The 13,833-nt window shown below is 34.3% G+C and overlaps 7 protein-coding genes across 7 annotated transcripts; 4 read left to right on the forward strand and 3 right to left on the reverse strand.

Moving 5' to 3' along the window:
• Positions 1-400: 400 nt before the first annotated feature.
• Positions 401-1,315, forward strand: NAEGRDRAFT_67176 (uncharacterized protein; the record flags this gene model as incomplete). Its single annotated transcript, XM_002677443.1, has 1 exon — positions 401-1,315. The coding sequence occupies one exon, from the start codon at positions 401-403 to the stop codon at positions 1,313-1,315; it is 915 nt and encodes a 304-aa protein (XP_002677489.1).
• A 639-nt stretch (positions 1,316-1,954) lies between these two features.
• Positions 1,955-4,710, forward strand: NAEGRDRAFT_67177 (uncharacterized protein; the record flags this gene model as incomplete). The annotated part of the gene is made up of 3 exons (XM_002677444.1): positions 1,955-2,501; positions 2,581-4,458; positions 4,511-4,710. 3 exons carry the CDS (start codon positions 1,955-1,957, stop codon positions 4,708-4,710), a joined length of 2,625 nt encoding a protein of 874 aa, XP_002677490.1.
• A 575-nt stretch (positions 4,711-5,285) lies between these two features.
• NAEGRDRAFT_4835 (rab family small GTPase) lies at positions 5,286-5,693 on the forward strand (the record flags this gene model as incomplete). Its single annotated transcript, XM_002677445.1, has 1 exon — positions 5,286-5,693. A coding segment is annotated over one exon (408 nt), but the record flags the coding sequence as incomplete, so codon positions are not given.
• A 225-nt stretch (positions 5,694-5,918) lies between these two features.
• NAEGRDRAFT_48828 (uncharacterized protein) lies at positions 5,919-6,791 on the reverse strand (the record flags this gene model as incomplete). Its single annotated transcript, XM_002677530.1, has 1 exon — positions 5,919-6,791. The coding sequence occupies one exon, from the start codon at positions 6,789-6,791 to the stop codon at positions 5,919-5,921; it is 873 nt and encodes a 290-aa protein (XP_002677576.1).
• Positions 6,792-6,835: 44 nt separating this feature from the next.
• NAEGRDRAFT_79621 (uncharacterized protein) lies at positions 6,836-8,200 on the forward strand (the record flags this gene model as incomplete). The annotated part of the gene is made up of 5 exons (XM_002677446.1): positions 6,836-6,922; positions 7,024-7,144; positions 7,272-7,352; positions 7,406-7,417; positions 7,458-8,200. Exons 1-5 carry the CDS (start codon positions 6,866-6,868, stop codon positions 8,198-8,200), a joined length of 1,014 nt encoding a protein of 337 aa, XP_002677492.1. The 5' UTR covers positions 6,836-6,865.
• A 115-nt stretch (positions 8,201-8,315) lies between these two features.
• NAEGRDRAFT_79622 (uncharacterized protein) lies at positions 8,316-9,750 on the reverse strand. The gene has a single exon (XM_002677531.1). The coding sequence runs from the start codon at positions 9,736-9,738 to the stop codon at positions 8,323-8,325; it is 1,416 nt and encodes a 471-aa protein (XP_002677577.1). The 5' UTR covers positions 9,739-9,750; the 3' UTR covers positions 8,316-8,322.
• A 547-nt stretch (positions 9,751-10,297) lies between these two features.
• On the reverse strand, positions 10,298-13,609 carry NAEGRDRAFT_67181 (uncharacterized protein; the record flags this gene model as incomplete). Its single annotated transcript, XM_002677532.1, has 1 exon — positions 10,298-13,609. One exon carries the CDS (start codon positions 13,607-13,609, stop codon positions 10,298-10,300), a length of 3,312 nt encoding a protein of 1,103 aa, XP_002677578.1.
• Positions 13,610-13,833: the final 224 nt, after the last annotated feature.

Raw genomic sequence — 13,833 nt, forward strand, 5'->3', positions numbered from 1 at the left:
GGACAATATATACGAAATGGTCCATTCATCAAATGCTGCCAATCAAGTTTCTCTCTTCTTCCAAACTTACTATCCCTGTTATTTCATGGAGAGAATGTCATTGAATTATATTGCAATGTATTATCCGAATGGTACCCTACTACATTACAAATCATGTTGGAATTTGGACGAAATTAATGGACTGATTGATGAATTAATTCATTTAGATTCGTTTTATTTAAGGAATTGGAATGATTCTTCAATGAGAGTGAATTCAATTTTGATACCCAAACAGAAAATCAACAAGAAAACTTTCGAGTTGGAAATTCTTCCGCCAATTCAATTTAAAAATCATGCAAATCTTACGTATGAGGAAATTCTATTAATTTCTGGAACCCCAATTCAAACTTTGAATACAAGTATGGCAGATGGGTTTATTATTTATGGAAGATATTTGGAAAGGGATGTTTTGAATGAAATTGCATTGAGAACTGGTCATTGCTTTACTGTTTATAATATGGATGATTTGACAGATGTGTCACAACTCAAAATTGATATGGATTTACAAAATGTGAATGGATTGAATGATTCCCAAGTAGTATTTGAGTATTTAGAGAATGCCAATTATCATAATTTTGAATCTACTTTGAATGAATATTCATCTTTTTTTGATAGACACGAAATAGAAAGTTCAAGTTTTCTTACCAAAGTTTCACAAGTTTATTCATATGAAGATAGAACATGTCCTTCATACTTTGGAGTTTCAAATCCATCTACATCATCTGTTGGAACAAGATTAGTTAACTTTCTCTTATTCAGAGATTTTAAAAACAAGGCAGTAATGGTTGTGAGAATTGATGATGAGCGAAGGAATGAATCGATAATTATTGGAGGATCCGCTTCAATCTATGTCTTCTTTGCACTTCTTTCCACAATCTTGAGTTTAGCATTGCAGGGATTTTTTGAAATTGGTATTATTCTAAGGGTTTCATCCATCCAAAAAATAATTAAGAAAGTCACACAAGACAATGACCCAACACTAAGAATACCCCCTCCAAAACACCAACTCCACGAAAAAGATGAAATTGGACAATTAGAAATCAACCTAAACGAAATGCTTCGAGCATTAGAATTGGTGCAACACAAACTCTCAAAAGATAACGAAATGATGAAAACAATTTTGGAGAGAATTACTGTAGAGGGAGAGAAATGTAAGGCAGTGATGAATAGTATTCAGGATTTTATATTTATTGTGGAGTGTGAGAGTGGAAAGTTGATTAGTTCGAATGAAACATTTGAAAGAAAGGTTTCCAATGGTTCAAAAAATGTTTTGTGAATCAAATTATTTGTAATGAGAAGGATTTCATATCATTGGAAGAATCATTGCTAACTTTGGAATATTTATCTCAAAATCAGAATTGTGAAAGATATTTGGCCATACTCATTACGAATCCACTTGCTGAGAATGATAATCCATGGGATGACGAAACAATTCGAATAAGAAATGACATTCGTTCCAAGCACAACATTCCCATCACCTTATCAGTTGCCAAATCAAGAATTGTGTTATCGAAAGATACCATTGGAGATGCCTTTATCATTCTCGCTAAACCTCTCTTGGCGGTTTAATTTTCCTCATGTTTCATTATATTATAACGTAATTAATTGTGAGAATCATCTAAGCAAATTTCGGGTAATTAAACCCTTATTAGGCCACTAAATGCGCGATCATTGCATTGCGGTTGCCAGCGAGAACTTATTATTAAGGAAACTCGAAACTATTAAGGGAAAGCATTGAAAAATTGCATCTCCACAATTTAAAAACAAAATAACCACGTTCCAACTTGATACTCACACACACTATATATTTGCCTTATTATATTTTTTTCAAGCGAGCAATAGGCAAAAAATTCAACAAACAATAAGACAATCCAAAGGTTCAAGTTAATAATAATATACAATATATAAGAATACCATGAAGAATAAGGTAATTCCACAAGGTGAGGATAATACTCATCAACAAACACCTTCATCATCCACTTCATCAACAACACGAATGGCACTCCCAAACAAAACCTCCTCTAATAGCAGTATTGTTGTTGGGGGAGTGTCTCCTGTTGCCACATCTCCAGTAATGACCACCACCAACACCAACAACAAAACGACAAAACAAGATTCTTCCCAATCATTCTCTATACAGGCAAGTGGGAAGGAGAGTGGTAAGGATTTAAAGGCCAGTTATCAAAGTTATCATTTTCATCCTAATCATGAGGATGAAAACGCCTCAACCACCTCACATATGATGGAAATAGCCTATGGTGGAGGAATGTGTTTCAGATCAATAAGTTGCTGTTTGGTGGGGATTATATCTTCGTTGGTGATATTGTCGGTAGTTACATTGACTAGTATTTGGATATCAACTACTGTTCCAACATTAGCTGTGATGAGTTCGCAATTGAGAGTTGAGCAATTTTCAACAGTTGTAAATAATATTAATCAAACGATACAGAATTTGGTCATTGGTATGTTTTTACTTTACCTTAATATACAAATAATACTTTTTCTAATTATAATTTAATATCTTGATGGTATTTTTTATAGTATCTGAAACAACGAAAAGACTGTTAACAGAAGATTTTAATTTTTCAGATCCCTCCCTCATTGAAAAGACAATGTATAATTTGTATAAGAGTGAAATGGCTCTAGGGCGATCTGAAATTACAATAACGCTGTATATTGGTGATACAGTGGGAAATTGTTGGGGGATTTATAGATCTGGTGATTCTGTCTTTTATCTAGATGTGAACAAACAACAGGGGCAGAAAATGTACCTTTGTGAAGATGTACAACACTCGGATTATTGCAAGAGAAATCTTGTGAATGCAACTGTTGAACTGCCACCATTTGATCTTTCTCCATTGGTCACACATTCTCATGAGCATAGTGGAAGACCGTCATTTTCATTGAGTTATGTAGATTCGACAGTACCTAGTGTGACTTTCCTTACACTCCTTAACACTTTCAATTCATCAAGAGTGAGCAATTTCAATTTCAATTATTATTTTGGTTATGATGTGACTTCAGCTTCAATTTCTTCTTTTCTAGAGAAACAAACCAAATCTGTTGATGGATCAGTTGCGTTTGTAATTGAAACTAAAACAGAATTCTTGATAGCATGTAGTGATACTGCCCATCCCCTTGTTGAAGTTAATGAATCAAATGGAGAGGTGATCAGAAAAACTGGATTAACTTTTGCAGATGAATTAACATTCAAAATCGCTCAATTCATGTATCATAGTGTAAATAATAATCTGAGCTCCCTAACTTGCGGAAAGGTTCTGTTGGCAGAGGGATCGTTGTACTATATCAATGCTATGAGAGTTTGTTCAGAACAGGATTTGGACTGGATTATCGTTTGGGCAACACCTCAGAATAGATATACTCAGAGTACAGTAATTGCATTGACAGTGTCTGGAATTTCAAGTATTATCATTATCAGTGTTGCTCTCATTGTTGGATTTTTAGCATCCAAGTCAATTGTAAAACCATTTCACAAATTTATGCAGGCAGCAGAATCAATATCAAATATGGAATTGGAATCCTTTTCATTCTCAGATACTCGTATTATTGAAGTGGAAAAGCTGCAAAAAATGTTTGTCATGTTGGCAAATCGATTGAAAACCTACAGAAGTTTCCTACCTTCTAACGTCTTACTTGAAATTGATAATGGTGGAAAGGATATTAATGCCAATTCAAGTTATCACACCAAAGAATCTCATTTGGGATCATTCCTAGTTGGAGGACATAGTAGAGGTTCAAGTTCTTTCAGCTTTAAGAAGAACAAACTGGCTTTAAGATTGGAAAAGAGACAAGTGACAATGTGTGGAATTTATATTGAAGGATTTGATTATTGCATACATCATTTGGATTATCACGATATTATTATCATGTTGAGTGATTTATTTGACTCGATTCATAAAACTAGTCTGACTTCAGCTGCAGAAGTTGGACAATTCGATAACGAGCTCATCACTTTGGCCTGGAACTCCCTGGCTGATCAACCAAACCACATCTTTAGAGGAATTTCAAATTGTCACATTCTTAGAGATAAACTCTTGAAATCCCTTGAAAAATGGAATGCCAGAGAAGATATTGATCAAGCTCTCAATATTCGAATGTCGCTCCACACTCAAGAATCAATTGTTGGAAATATAGGTACGAGAGAAGCAAAGAGTCATGCCTCCATAGGAAGTTGCCATGCCAACATGAAGAAACTTTCCAAAACTTGTTCCAGCTTCTCAATTTCACTTCTGGTAACTGAACCAATTCACAAGGAATCTTCCGAATCATTCCTTACAAGATATATCGACACTATTCGATTGTTCCGTCAAAATGACTGCAGTATTAATATGAGTGAGGAAAAAACAGAAGATGTTGCAGTGTACGAAATTGGAAATAGAAATGATGTTAAAATGGATGGTAAGTAATGCAAATATTATTGGCTTAACTAAACTATTTAAATTTCTAATAGAATGGATGTATGAATTGAAGGAAAGGGGAGAGAAAACCAAATGGGATCGATACATTCTAGGATGTCAATATTTCCACAATGAAGATTACAAAGAAGCTTTCGAATTTTTCGAAGATTATGAAACAATTTTCGAGGAAAGATATGGTCGCTCTGATTTACCAACTCTAAATCTAATGGCCAAGTGTAAATTGCATTTATAAACAGATAATTTCTTAGTGTTTCAGTAGTTCATATGTTTTCAAAAATTTGGAAGGCTTCTCTGACCTGTCATGATCTAAATATAAAGATTACAAAAAAAATGGGCAACAAGCAACCTTCCAACACTCCAGCCTTGCCTGCTGGTTATTCAAAGTCTTCATCATCGTGTACACCATCGAAGAGTAGTGGCCACTCTTTAATTACTGATTATTTTTCTACCAATTGTAAATTAATTAGAATTAGTGATGCTGATCGGAAACAAGAATTGGAAAGTATGAATAGAAACAAAATTAAATATTCAAGTAAATTGGAAAATAATTTACCAGAGGAAATGATCATTCACATTTTGGATTATTTACCCATTAGAAATTTAGTATTATTGCAACAAGTTTCGAAAAATTTCAAAATCTATTGGACTCTGTTTCCAGAATTGTGGACTAAATTTTCTGCTCCAATGATGTACATGCCAGACAATAACGGAAATTGGACTAGCAGTTATATTCTCTTTCAACAATTCAAATTCAAATTGATGAATTCTTTTGTGAAGGATAAGAAAACTCCTAATTTAGAAGGAAAAATTTCAAGAATTGCAGTGTTGGGTGATGATAAAATTGGAAAGACAATCCTTCATCATAGAGCATTTGGAGGTGAACCATTTTCAGAGATTTACACTTGGACCATTGGTGTCGAGTTTTTCAATCGAATTAATACTCAAAATTTATTGAGAATGCATTCGTGGGATTCTGGTGGTAATGAACGATTTAGGGAAATTGTTTGGGGATATCACAAGACTGTAAAGAGTCACTTTTATTGTTTTGATTTGAATAATCACAATTCTTTTGAGAATGCCAAGAAATTATTCTACTCTTGGAAGGAAAGATTTTTACAAACTGAAACTGTCGAGTCATTTTTGCAAAGTAATGAATCGTGCATTCTTCTACTGGGATTGAAATCAGATTTGGAGCATAAAGTGACTCGAGATGAAATTCATGAATTTTTGGAAGATATTGAGCCACTTAAAAACAAGACACTTCACACCAGCAAAGTTCAATATTTTGAATTGAGCTCTAAATTAGATTCTGAATCGGATCTGCTTTTCCCATTTATTTATGCATGTTCGGTGGCGATTGAAAGGCCTCTTTTTTCTTCTTTTGGAGGTTCTAAATAGTTTTTCATGTACAAGTAGTGAAAAAGGTTTTCCAATCAATAACTATTGAGTAGTATCTTCACACAAAGTAAACTTTCCAATGGTTAATCTCTCATTGGAACGATCTTTAGAAATTATATCTCCCTTCCACACTAGCTCATTTAACATATTTTCTCCTTTTACATAAAGAGTACAGCAAACGTCATCATCCAAGTTATAATACCTCTCTTGGAGAGTTGCTCCTAACATTCCACTACCAATTTCAAATAAGAGTTTTCCCTTTTCAAATAACATTTCAATATCAATCTCTCCATTTGAATCCGATGCCTTAAGAATCAAACATTCTTTCATGTCATCTCTAATTGTCATCACTTGCTGGAGCTTATATGTATCAACATCCCCCTCCTTCAATATTCTGAACATGTTACCAACTGAAATAATTGAGCTCTTTGAAAACTCTGTATCATTTCTCCTTATTAAAACAGTATTTGGGCTATCCAAGCACCTATCATCCGAGTTGTAGTGTACATTCCCTTCCACATCTTTCACTAAATGTTGTTCCATATAAAAATTAAAATTCATAATCTTGTATGATCTAGGTTCCTTAAACTCTGCATAGTAATCCTTCACATCCACTCTCGAACCAACAGAAAATGAAACAGAATGTGTGAGTGGTAAACAACTCTCAGAAATCCAATCATTAGGAGAGTGATACTCCAAAGTAAGTCGCATTCTTTTTCCTATCAAATCCCTACCACTAGCAAACATTAAACACTTCTCCTTCTCATATTTGAACCGATCTTTCAAAAATCCTCTCAATCTACCATCAGCAGCATCAGCCGTGTGGTTATTTACAAAATCCAACAACTCACAAGTTACTAAGAACTCTTCAATTTTTTTTAAATCTTTTGGGTAATGAATAATATTCAAGTTCATGATGTTTTACAGTGTGCGATTCAACACCTTTTCAAAGTTAAAAAAAAATATTCAATAGTTTTGTATTTTAAGAGATGAACGGATTCTTCCAAGGAGGAACACCAAGGTGGTTGCCTGTTGGTTTTCAAGTTGTATGTTTTTTGAATGATAATGACGATGATGAATTTTAAATATCGGAATAATGATGATAAAATTGATGAAATACCGTTAATTGGATGTCATGAATATATAGCCACAACAAATGATGACCAATCAACAACAATTTGTTAATCAAGCAACAATGGTTTATTATCGATATGATAAGGATAGAAATGGAGTTTTGAAGAAGAAGGAATTCAAGAAGGCTATGCAAGGTTTGTTTTTATATTTTGATATCTTTGTTCCTAAAATGTGTCTTTTTCAAATTGTGGATGACAATGATGACGAATTTTCTCACTCTTGCATTTGTTCTACACCAATTAATTGCAATTACAATTTTAGAAATGGGAGCTCATAAAGGTGAAACTAAGCATCTCTTCAAAATGGTTGATACTGATCACAATAAGGTCATCACTCTTAATGGTAAGTTTATTTAACAACCGAGTGTAGGGTTTATTTACGCATGATGATTTTAGAATTTATTAATGGTATGTTTAAGCAATATTATGATTAGCTCATTAATTTTAGCATTCTTATTCTTACAAAGTGGAGGTATGAGATATAAAGGAACTGGATATAGCGGAGCTTATGGAACTTTGGGATCAACAACCACAACCGTAACTTATACTGGAAAACCAGTGATGCAATCAGGAATGCAACCTCAAACAGGTTATGGTATGCCTCAAACAATGGCGGGCCAATATCCACCATCTCAACAATACCCTCCTCAACAAGGCTATCCACAACAAGGAATGACTAGCACTACCATGACAATGAATGGTCACCAATATCCACCTCAATATCCACCTCAATATCCACCACAACAAGGAATGCAACCAGGTATGAATCCTCCAAGTTATCCACCACAACAAGGAATGCAACAACCTGGAATGTATAATCCTCAAACAAGTCAATATCCGCCTCAATCTGGAATGCAACCACAACAAGGAATGTACGTTCCACAAACTGGTCAATATCCTCCACAACAACAAGGAATGCAACCAGGTATGAATCCTCCAAGTTATCCACAACAAGGAATGTATACCCCTCAACAAGGAATGCAACCACAACAAGGCATGTATAATCCACAATCTGGCCAATACCCACCACAACAACAAGGAATGCCTCAACCTGGAATGCAACCACAACAACAAGGAATGCAATATCCACAACAAGGCATGTACACTCCTCAAACTGGCCAATACCCACCACAACAACAAGGACAACAAGGAATGCAATATCCACCTCAATATCCACCATCTCAACAATAATTGTAATTTAAGGTTTTCGTCTGTGGTGTTAACACCAACAAAGAAAATAAAAAAAATTGTCCAAAAGTGAAATCTCTACACTGCATTAATTAGACAAAATGCTTAAACCGAAACTCAATCAACTACAGACCAATTTTTATTGCGTCAATTCTTGGAACTTTTTCTCTCAAAATGTAGAGCTTGTTATTTTGGGCTGCTACGATTTGAGTGTCTTCATCAATACTTCCTTGATCCTCAATGTTGACTTGTTGGAATATTTTACCCTTTGATGTTTCAACAAGGAGAATGGATTGGTCACAAACCACAGAAACAAATCTAGAGTTGGTATCAACAACACTGATTTGAAGCGAACATTGTTGTGAGACAGCTCCTTCAGAATTGATATTCAAAGTCCAAGTTCTTTCAATATCTTCAGCCTTACTCTTGAGGCCAAAGAGTTGGTAATTGCTACTTTTTGTACGACACAAAATTACAAACTCATCACCAACAGTGGCAATTGCATTGGAACAAACTGATGCCTTATCTGTCAAACCAATTGAAAGGGAGGAACTAGTCAAATTATTCTTGTCAAAAGTTGTTGCAAACACCATGAATCCATCAAGAGTTCTAAACTGTGAGAGAGCAAGCATTCTTGTTTTGAGAGAACTGAGATGGTATGGAACGAGAGAGGCTCCAGAACGTGATTGAGTAACAACTATACCAGTTTCGAGTTCGAATTTAATCAAACCACCATAAATTGAAGCAAAAGCGTATGGGCTGTTGGAGTCTCTAATGAGTTGACCAAAATATCCTTGTTCACTTGGAATCATGAAATTAATTGTCTTGGTAATGGTATCGATGGAAATAATATTTCTACTGGTTGAGAGAACGATTGAAGATTCGCCATATCTTTCAAAGATTAATAAACCGTGCATGATATCCATCACACCATCTGATTCATACATTGTGGTCCATTTCCAACTTGGTGAAATCTTGATGAGAACATTACTTCCCTTAGTGATATTCTTTCTGACAAGGAAATAATTTCCCTTACTATCGACAACTGGAGTTGGCATTACTGTATCATAATCATTTTCCTGCAATTCAGCTGGAAGCATGAATTGTGAAATGGTTGAGTAGGAACCATCTTCCAAATTGACAGCTCCCATCAAGGTCATTGTTGGATGAGCAGATGGTTCAAACTGATCAGATCCTTTCATAAATGGATGAAGCAATACCAGCAATTGCTTCCCCACACTGTCTAACACAAGGGAGGAGGTTTCTATGGCCGATAATGACCATTCTCTCAAAATTAATGAAAAACTATCATGACGATAGTCAAAGGTGGAAAATCTCGATTGAGAACTATTTAAATTGACTTGTGTCCAAGGTGCATTATTTACATTACTATTTGTCTGTACATTTTGTGGAGTGGTAGTGGTAGTGGCTTTAATCTTATTGATGGCTATCGAAAGTGATTGAATAGGTTGTATCGTCAGCAGGGTGTTGATGACTAATATTATTGCTAGCAAAATTAATTGTACGGCTTGTTTCTTCATCTTATTGTTTTTTTCAACTTGTCGGAAGGTTTTAATAAACAAGCCTTTTCTTCTTATATAAAACAAAGGCTTGTTCTCTCTCTGATGGTAGTTAGTACCTGGTGTCCATGGTCGATTATCCGAAGCTTAGGTAGCTACCGAAGAAAATAAGCAAGGAGATATCATCAAACAAGTACTAGTGGCTGCATTTTTTTTGGAAGTGTTTATTATTTTGGCGCGCTTTCCAATTTGGATGAATATAATTTATTTGAAAAAAGCCAAAGGATTAGGAAAATTGGCTATCAGCACACAATTAAGAGATGGCATTTCCACTTGAAAATTCATACATGCAAATACTTCAAACAAATTTTACAAGAAGTTGTTGTAAAAATAAAAATTTAATCATCCCTTTCAATGAGAAGATTCCTTATTCTTTGAATTTCGTGCGGGGATGACTATTGATTTTCCAAAAATTTATTCAAGTGTTTACAATAAAGTCACTTGTCACGAAACCAAATGGAAATCTCTAAATGGAAATTAAAATAATTCTAAATGAATTTAATGTACAATTTTTTGTTAATTACTTTTTCTTCTTTCTACTCTTTTGTTCTTCATCAATTTGTCTCTTTGAGGCCAATGTCTTTTTATCGGCATACTGTATAAGAATGTCAATTATTTCTGATTGCGAAATTTCGAGACAATTCTTTCCTTGTGAATTTCTCAAACTCATATCTGTGTTTGGAGCCAGAGATTTGACCAAATTCTTGAAATCGGCTCTGATGGCAGCAAAGATTGGAGTTTCATGGTTGTCGTCTAATAAGTTCAATACTTTCTTTTTGGAAGCAGCAGAAAGTTTGGAGAGTAATGAAACAATAAGAGAATGCTTGTATGAGTGCAATTCTCTCTTTTCCACTCGGAAATAAACTGGCAAGGAACTATCACACAATAAATGCATAATTGTTTTGCCTGATTTCTTATCCATTCTCGACAAGAATTGAAGAATTTCCTTCTCTGTTGTCAACTTTTCTTGAATTTTTTTAAGGGGATAACCTTTCAACGCACAAACCTCCAACATGCTTAATTGATAAGTAACAGGCTCCTGAACGCAACTGTACATTTTCCCAATATACTTGATGGTAGAAGGATTGCTTGTGTTCCCGTAGTTATTAAGAAATTCAGTCAATTCTCTATTTTCATCTCTATTCACAAGTTGTACGATACACTTTTGTTCCAACAAATCTGAATCAATTAAATCCTCAACTGGCTCTAATTCTGAAAAGTCACCAAAAGGAGTAAAATTGAAAATATAGCCTGAAATCAATTTCTTATCATCTCCTACTAGATTTTTTTCTTTAAGCTTACGCTTCAAAGACTCTTCTAAAATGTGATATTGCAAGTTTGCAGAAGCCAGTTCATTGATAGTTGACTCGCATTCGTCTAATGGTTTACCTAAATAATGTATAATTTTTTTAGCCACCCTGTAATGACCATATTTCACTGCTAACTTCCAAGAATTTAATTTGGTAATACTGCTCTCCTCCTCATATAACTTCGAATTGACACAATACTCATTATAAATTCCATTCATTGCTTGAAGAGCATAGTAATTTATCATTCCTTCATTTTCGTCTGTATAATTCCCATAATCCACTGACCCATTCACTATGTACCTCTTTCTTGTAATCAAGCCAAGATCAGCAATAGTTTGAGTTTCAATACCAAGCATTAAATATGTATGTACAGGAGTTAGATTAACTACTCCAAGTGTTTCAGAACTCATTGTAATCTCAATCTCAAGACACTTTTTTAAAACCTCCTTACTCTTGTTCAAAATAGAAAAATAATTAATGGAGCGTGCAAAAGCATAATACAAAAGTAATTTGGCTCCATTGATGTATGGTTCCCCCTTTTTTAACTCGAAAAATTCTGATTTGAACGGAACATTGGAAAGGGCATATTCCAAATCACAACCCCGTTCAACAAGCAAACTACTTAGCCGCTCAGAATCAAGGAGAGATTTGCAGAGTAGAGTTTGCCCATTTGCATCTCTCGAATTTAACTCCTCTAATTTTAATGATGCAAGCAATGTACTACTCCACATACTGGAATTCACAACAAACAATGCTGGTATTTCATCATTATTCTTGTGGCTGATATCAACGCCCAAAGTTGTAATAGCATAATCAGTAAGTGTGCTTGGTGCACGTGACAAAATATGGAGCAGATTACCACCATTAGAGCTTCTAAAGTCTTTCAATTCTTTGCCATTTCTTTGATATATTTTGTTGAAAAACTTTAAAAATTCCATACTGTTATAAGAACCAAATTGTCTTAATCGTGAGGCCCAATTTTCTATTGCATTTAATCCATTAGAATTTGTTTTTTCTAAAGTTTCCAATTCAATATTCTCGAAGAGTGACAAACTTCCAGCACTATAATCTGAGATATAACTTAAAATAGATCCTTCTGAACAGGTATAATTAAGGTCCACTCCAAGGTCTATTAAAGATTTGACTATATCGAATGGAATTGGGGAATAACTGTATACATTCGACTTGAATAAACAGTAAAGAAGATTCATGTTTGCAGCATTACCCTCTATTATTCCATTACTATTTCCCAAATTTAACAATGTAGGCTCTCTTTCTAAAGCCTTTTTAAGTAATGTTATTTTCCGATTATTCACCAGGCATGTCAACGGGTTATATGCGCCTTCGATTATTAGTGGTATTTCTTTGTTCTCTATAACTAGATTCAACAGATGATCATTTCCATTTTGAAATATTCTATTTAACATGTAACGGTCCATTTTGTATCTCAAATGAGGTTCTAGATCAGTATTAGCAACAAATTTTTTGTAAAATTCGTCAAACAATAAATCACTACGCGCCAATTCTGATTCAAATTCTGATATCTGGACAGGAATGTCTTGAGCCTTTGCATATTCAATTATTACATCATATAGATCGTCATTTTTCAACTCTACAAGCTTGAATGGGTGCAATAGATTCCAATTAATATTTTCCTCATAAACCAGCATATCCCAAAACTCTAGCACATTATCATATTCAGTGATAGGGTTATCAGCCTTTACCTTTTTCAATCGTGTCAGAAGTTGTTCTGATGTATTATGATACTTCAAATTAATTGTTTCTAGAGAGCTCATGGGAGTTTCTTTCTTATTGTGCAATCCATTCAAGTAGTTAATTATTTTGTTCTTGTCTGTGCCAAAATAGATGTAACCATTTTCAGAAGTTCCATAAATATTGACAGTCTTTAGATCTGAAGAGTGTTTGTTATTCTTGTGACAGTCCACTAAAACATCCAAAAATTCAAAAAGCCCAGTTGCCAAAGCAACACATTCCAAATCAAAAAATTCAAATGTTTCAATCTTGTTAGGTTGTTGAAAAAAGGCCTCCCAACCACTTTGACAAACTCTCAACTTGGTAAAATTTGGAAAATAACTAGCCATCTGTTTCAACTTGGTACTTTTAAACTTTTCAATTTGATTCTTTTCTCTGGTCAACAAATCAAGAACTTTCACCTTTGGAAAGAACACCTTCTCCAACTTGTTCTTCCAAAATCTATTCGTTGCTCTCATATTCAACAAATCAGGATAAACCGGTACAAAATCCAAAATATATTGCATCAAATCTTCATTCACCTCTTGTCCCCACAAATTAAAGTAAAATTCTTGATCTTGTTGCGAATCGTCGTTGATTTCCATCACCGTTGGAGCAACAACATCTTTACCACCTCTCTTAGAGGAGGTTGATTTTGTTTGTTTCCTCTTCTTTTGCACTTTGACATTATCACCCGATGATGATGTTGATGATTTTGATTTCTTCGAAGTCTTCTTGTCCTCTTCTGTTCTTGCGCGGCGTGGAGGCATTTTTTTTTATCTTTGTGGGGGGATAAGTGGAAATTGTAAACTATGAAATTATTAAGATAGTATCAACAACTTGCAGGTAAAAATTGTAAAGTATTGAAATGAACAAAGGACTCTAACTATTAAGAATGTGAACATTCGGCTTGTACAAGTTGATTAAAATTTTATGTAGTGATATGAGAATGTCAAGTATAGTATTATATAGTATTATACAAAGAGTCTTTTTG

This window comes from Naegleria gruberi (assembly GCF_000004985.1).
Source record: "Naegleria gruberi genomic scaffold NAEGRscaffold_22, whole genome shotgun sequence".
NCBI classification, from domain to species: domain Eukaryota; phylum Heterolobosea; class Eutetramitea; order Acrasida; family Naegleriidae; genus Naegleria; species Naegleria gruberi.

Excerpts from the sequence above, each read along its gene's own strand:
- NAEGRDRAFT_79622 (XM_002677531.1), bottom strand. The coding sequence starts at position 9,738 with ATGAAGAAACAAGCCGTACAATTAATTTTGCTAGCAATAATATTAGTC.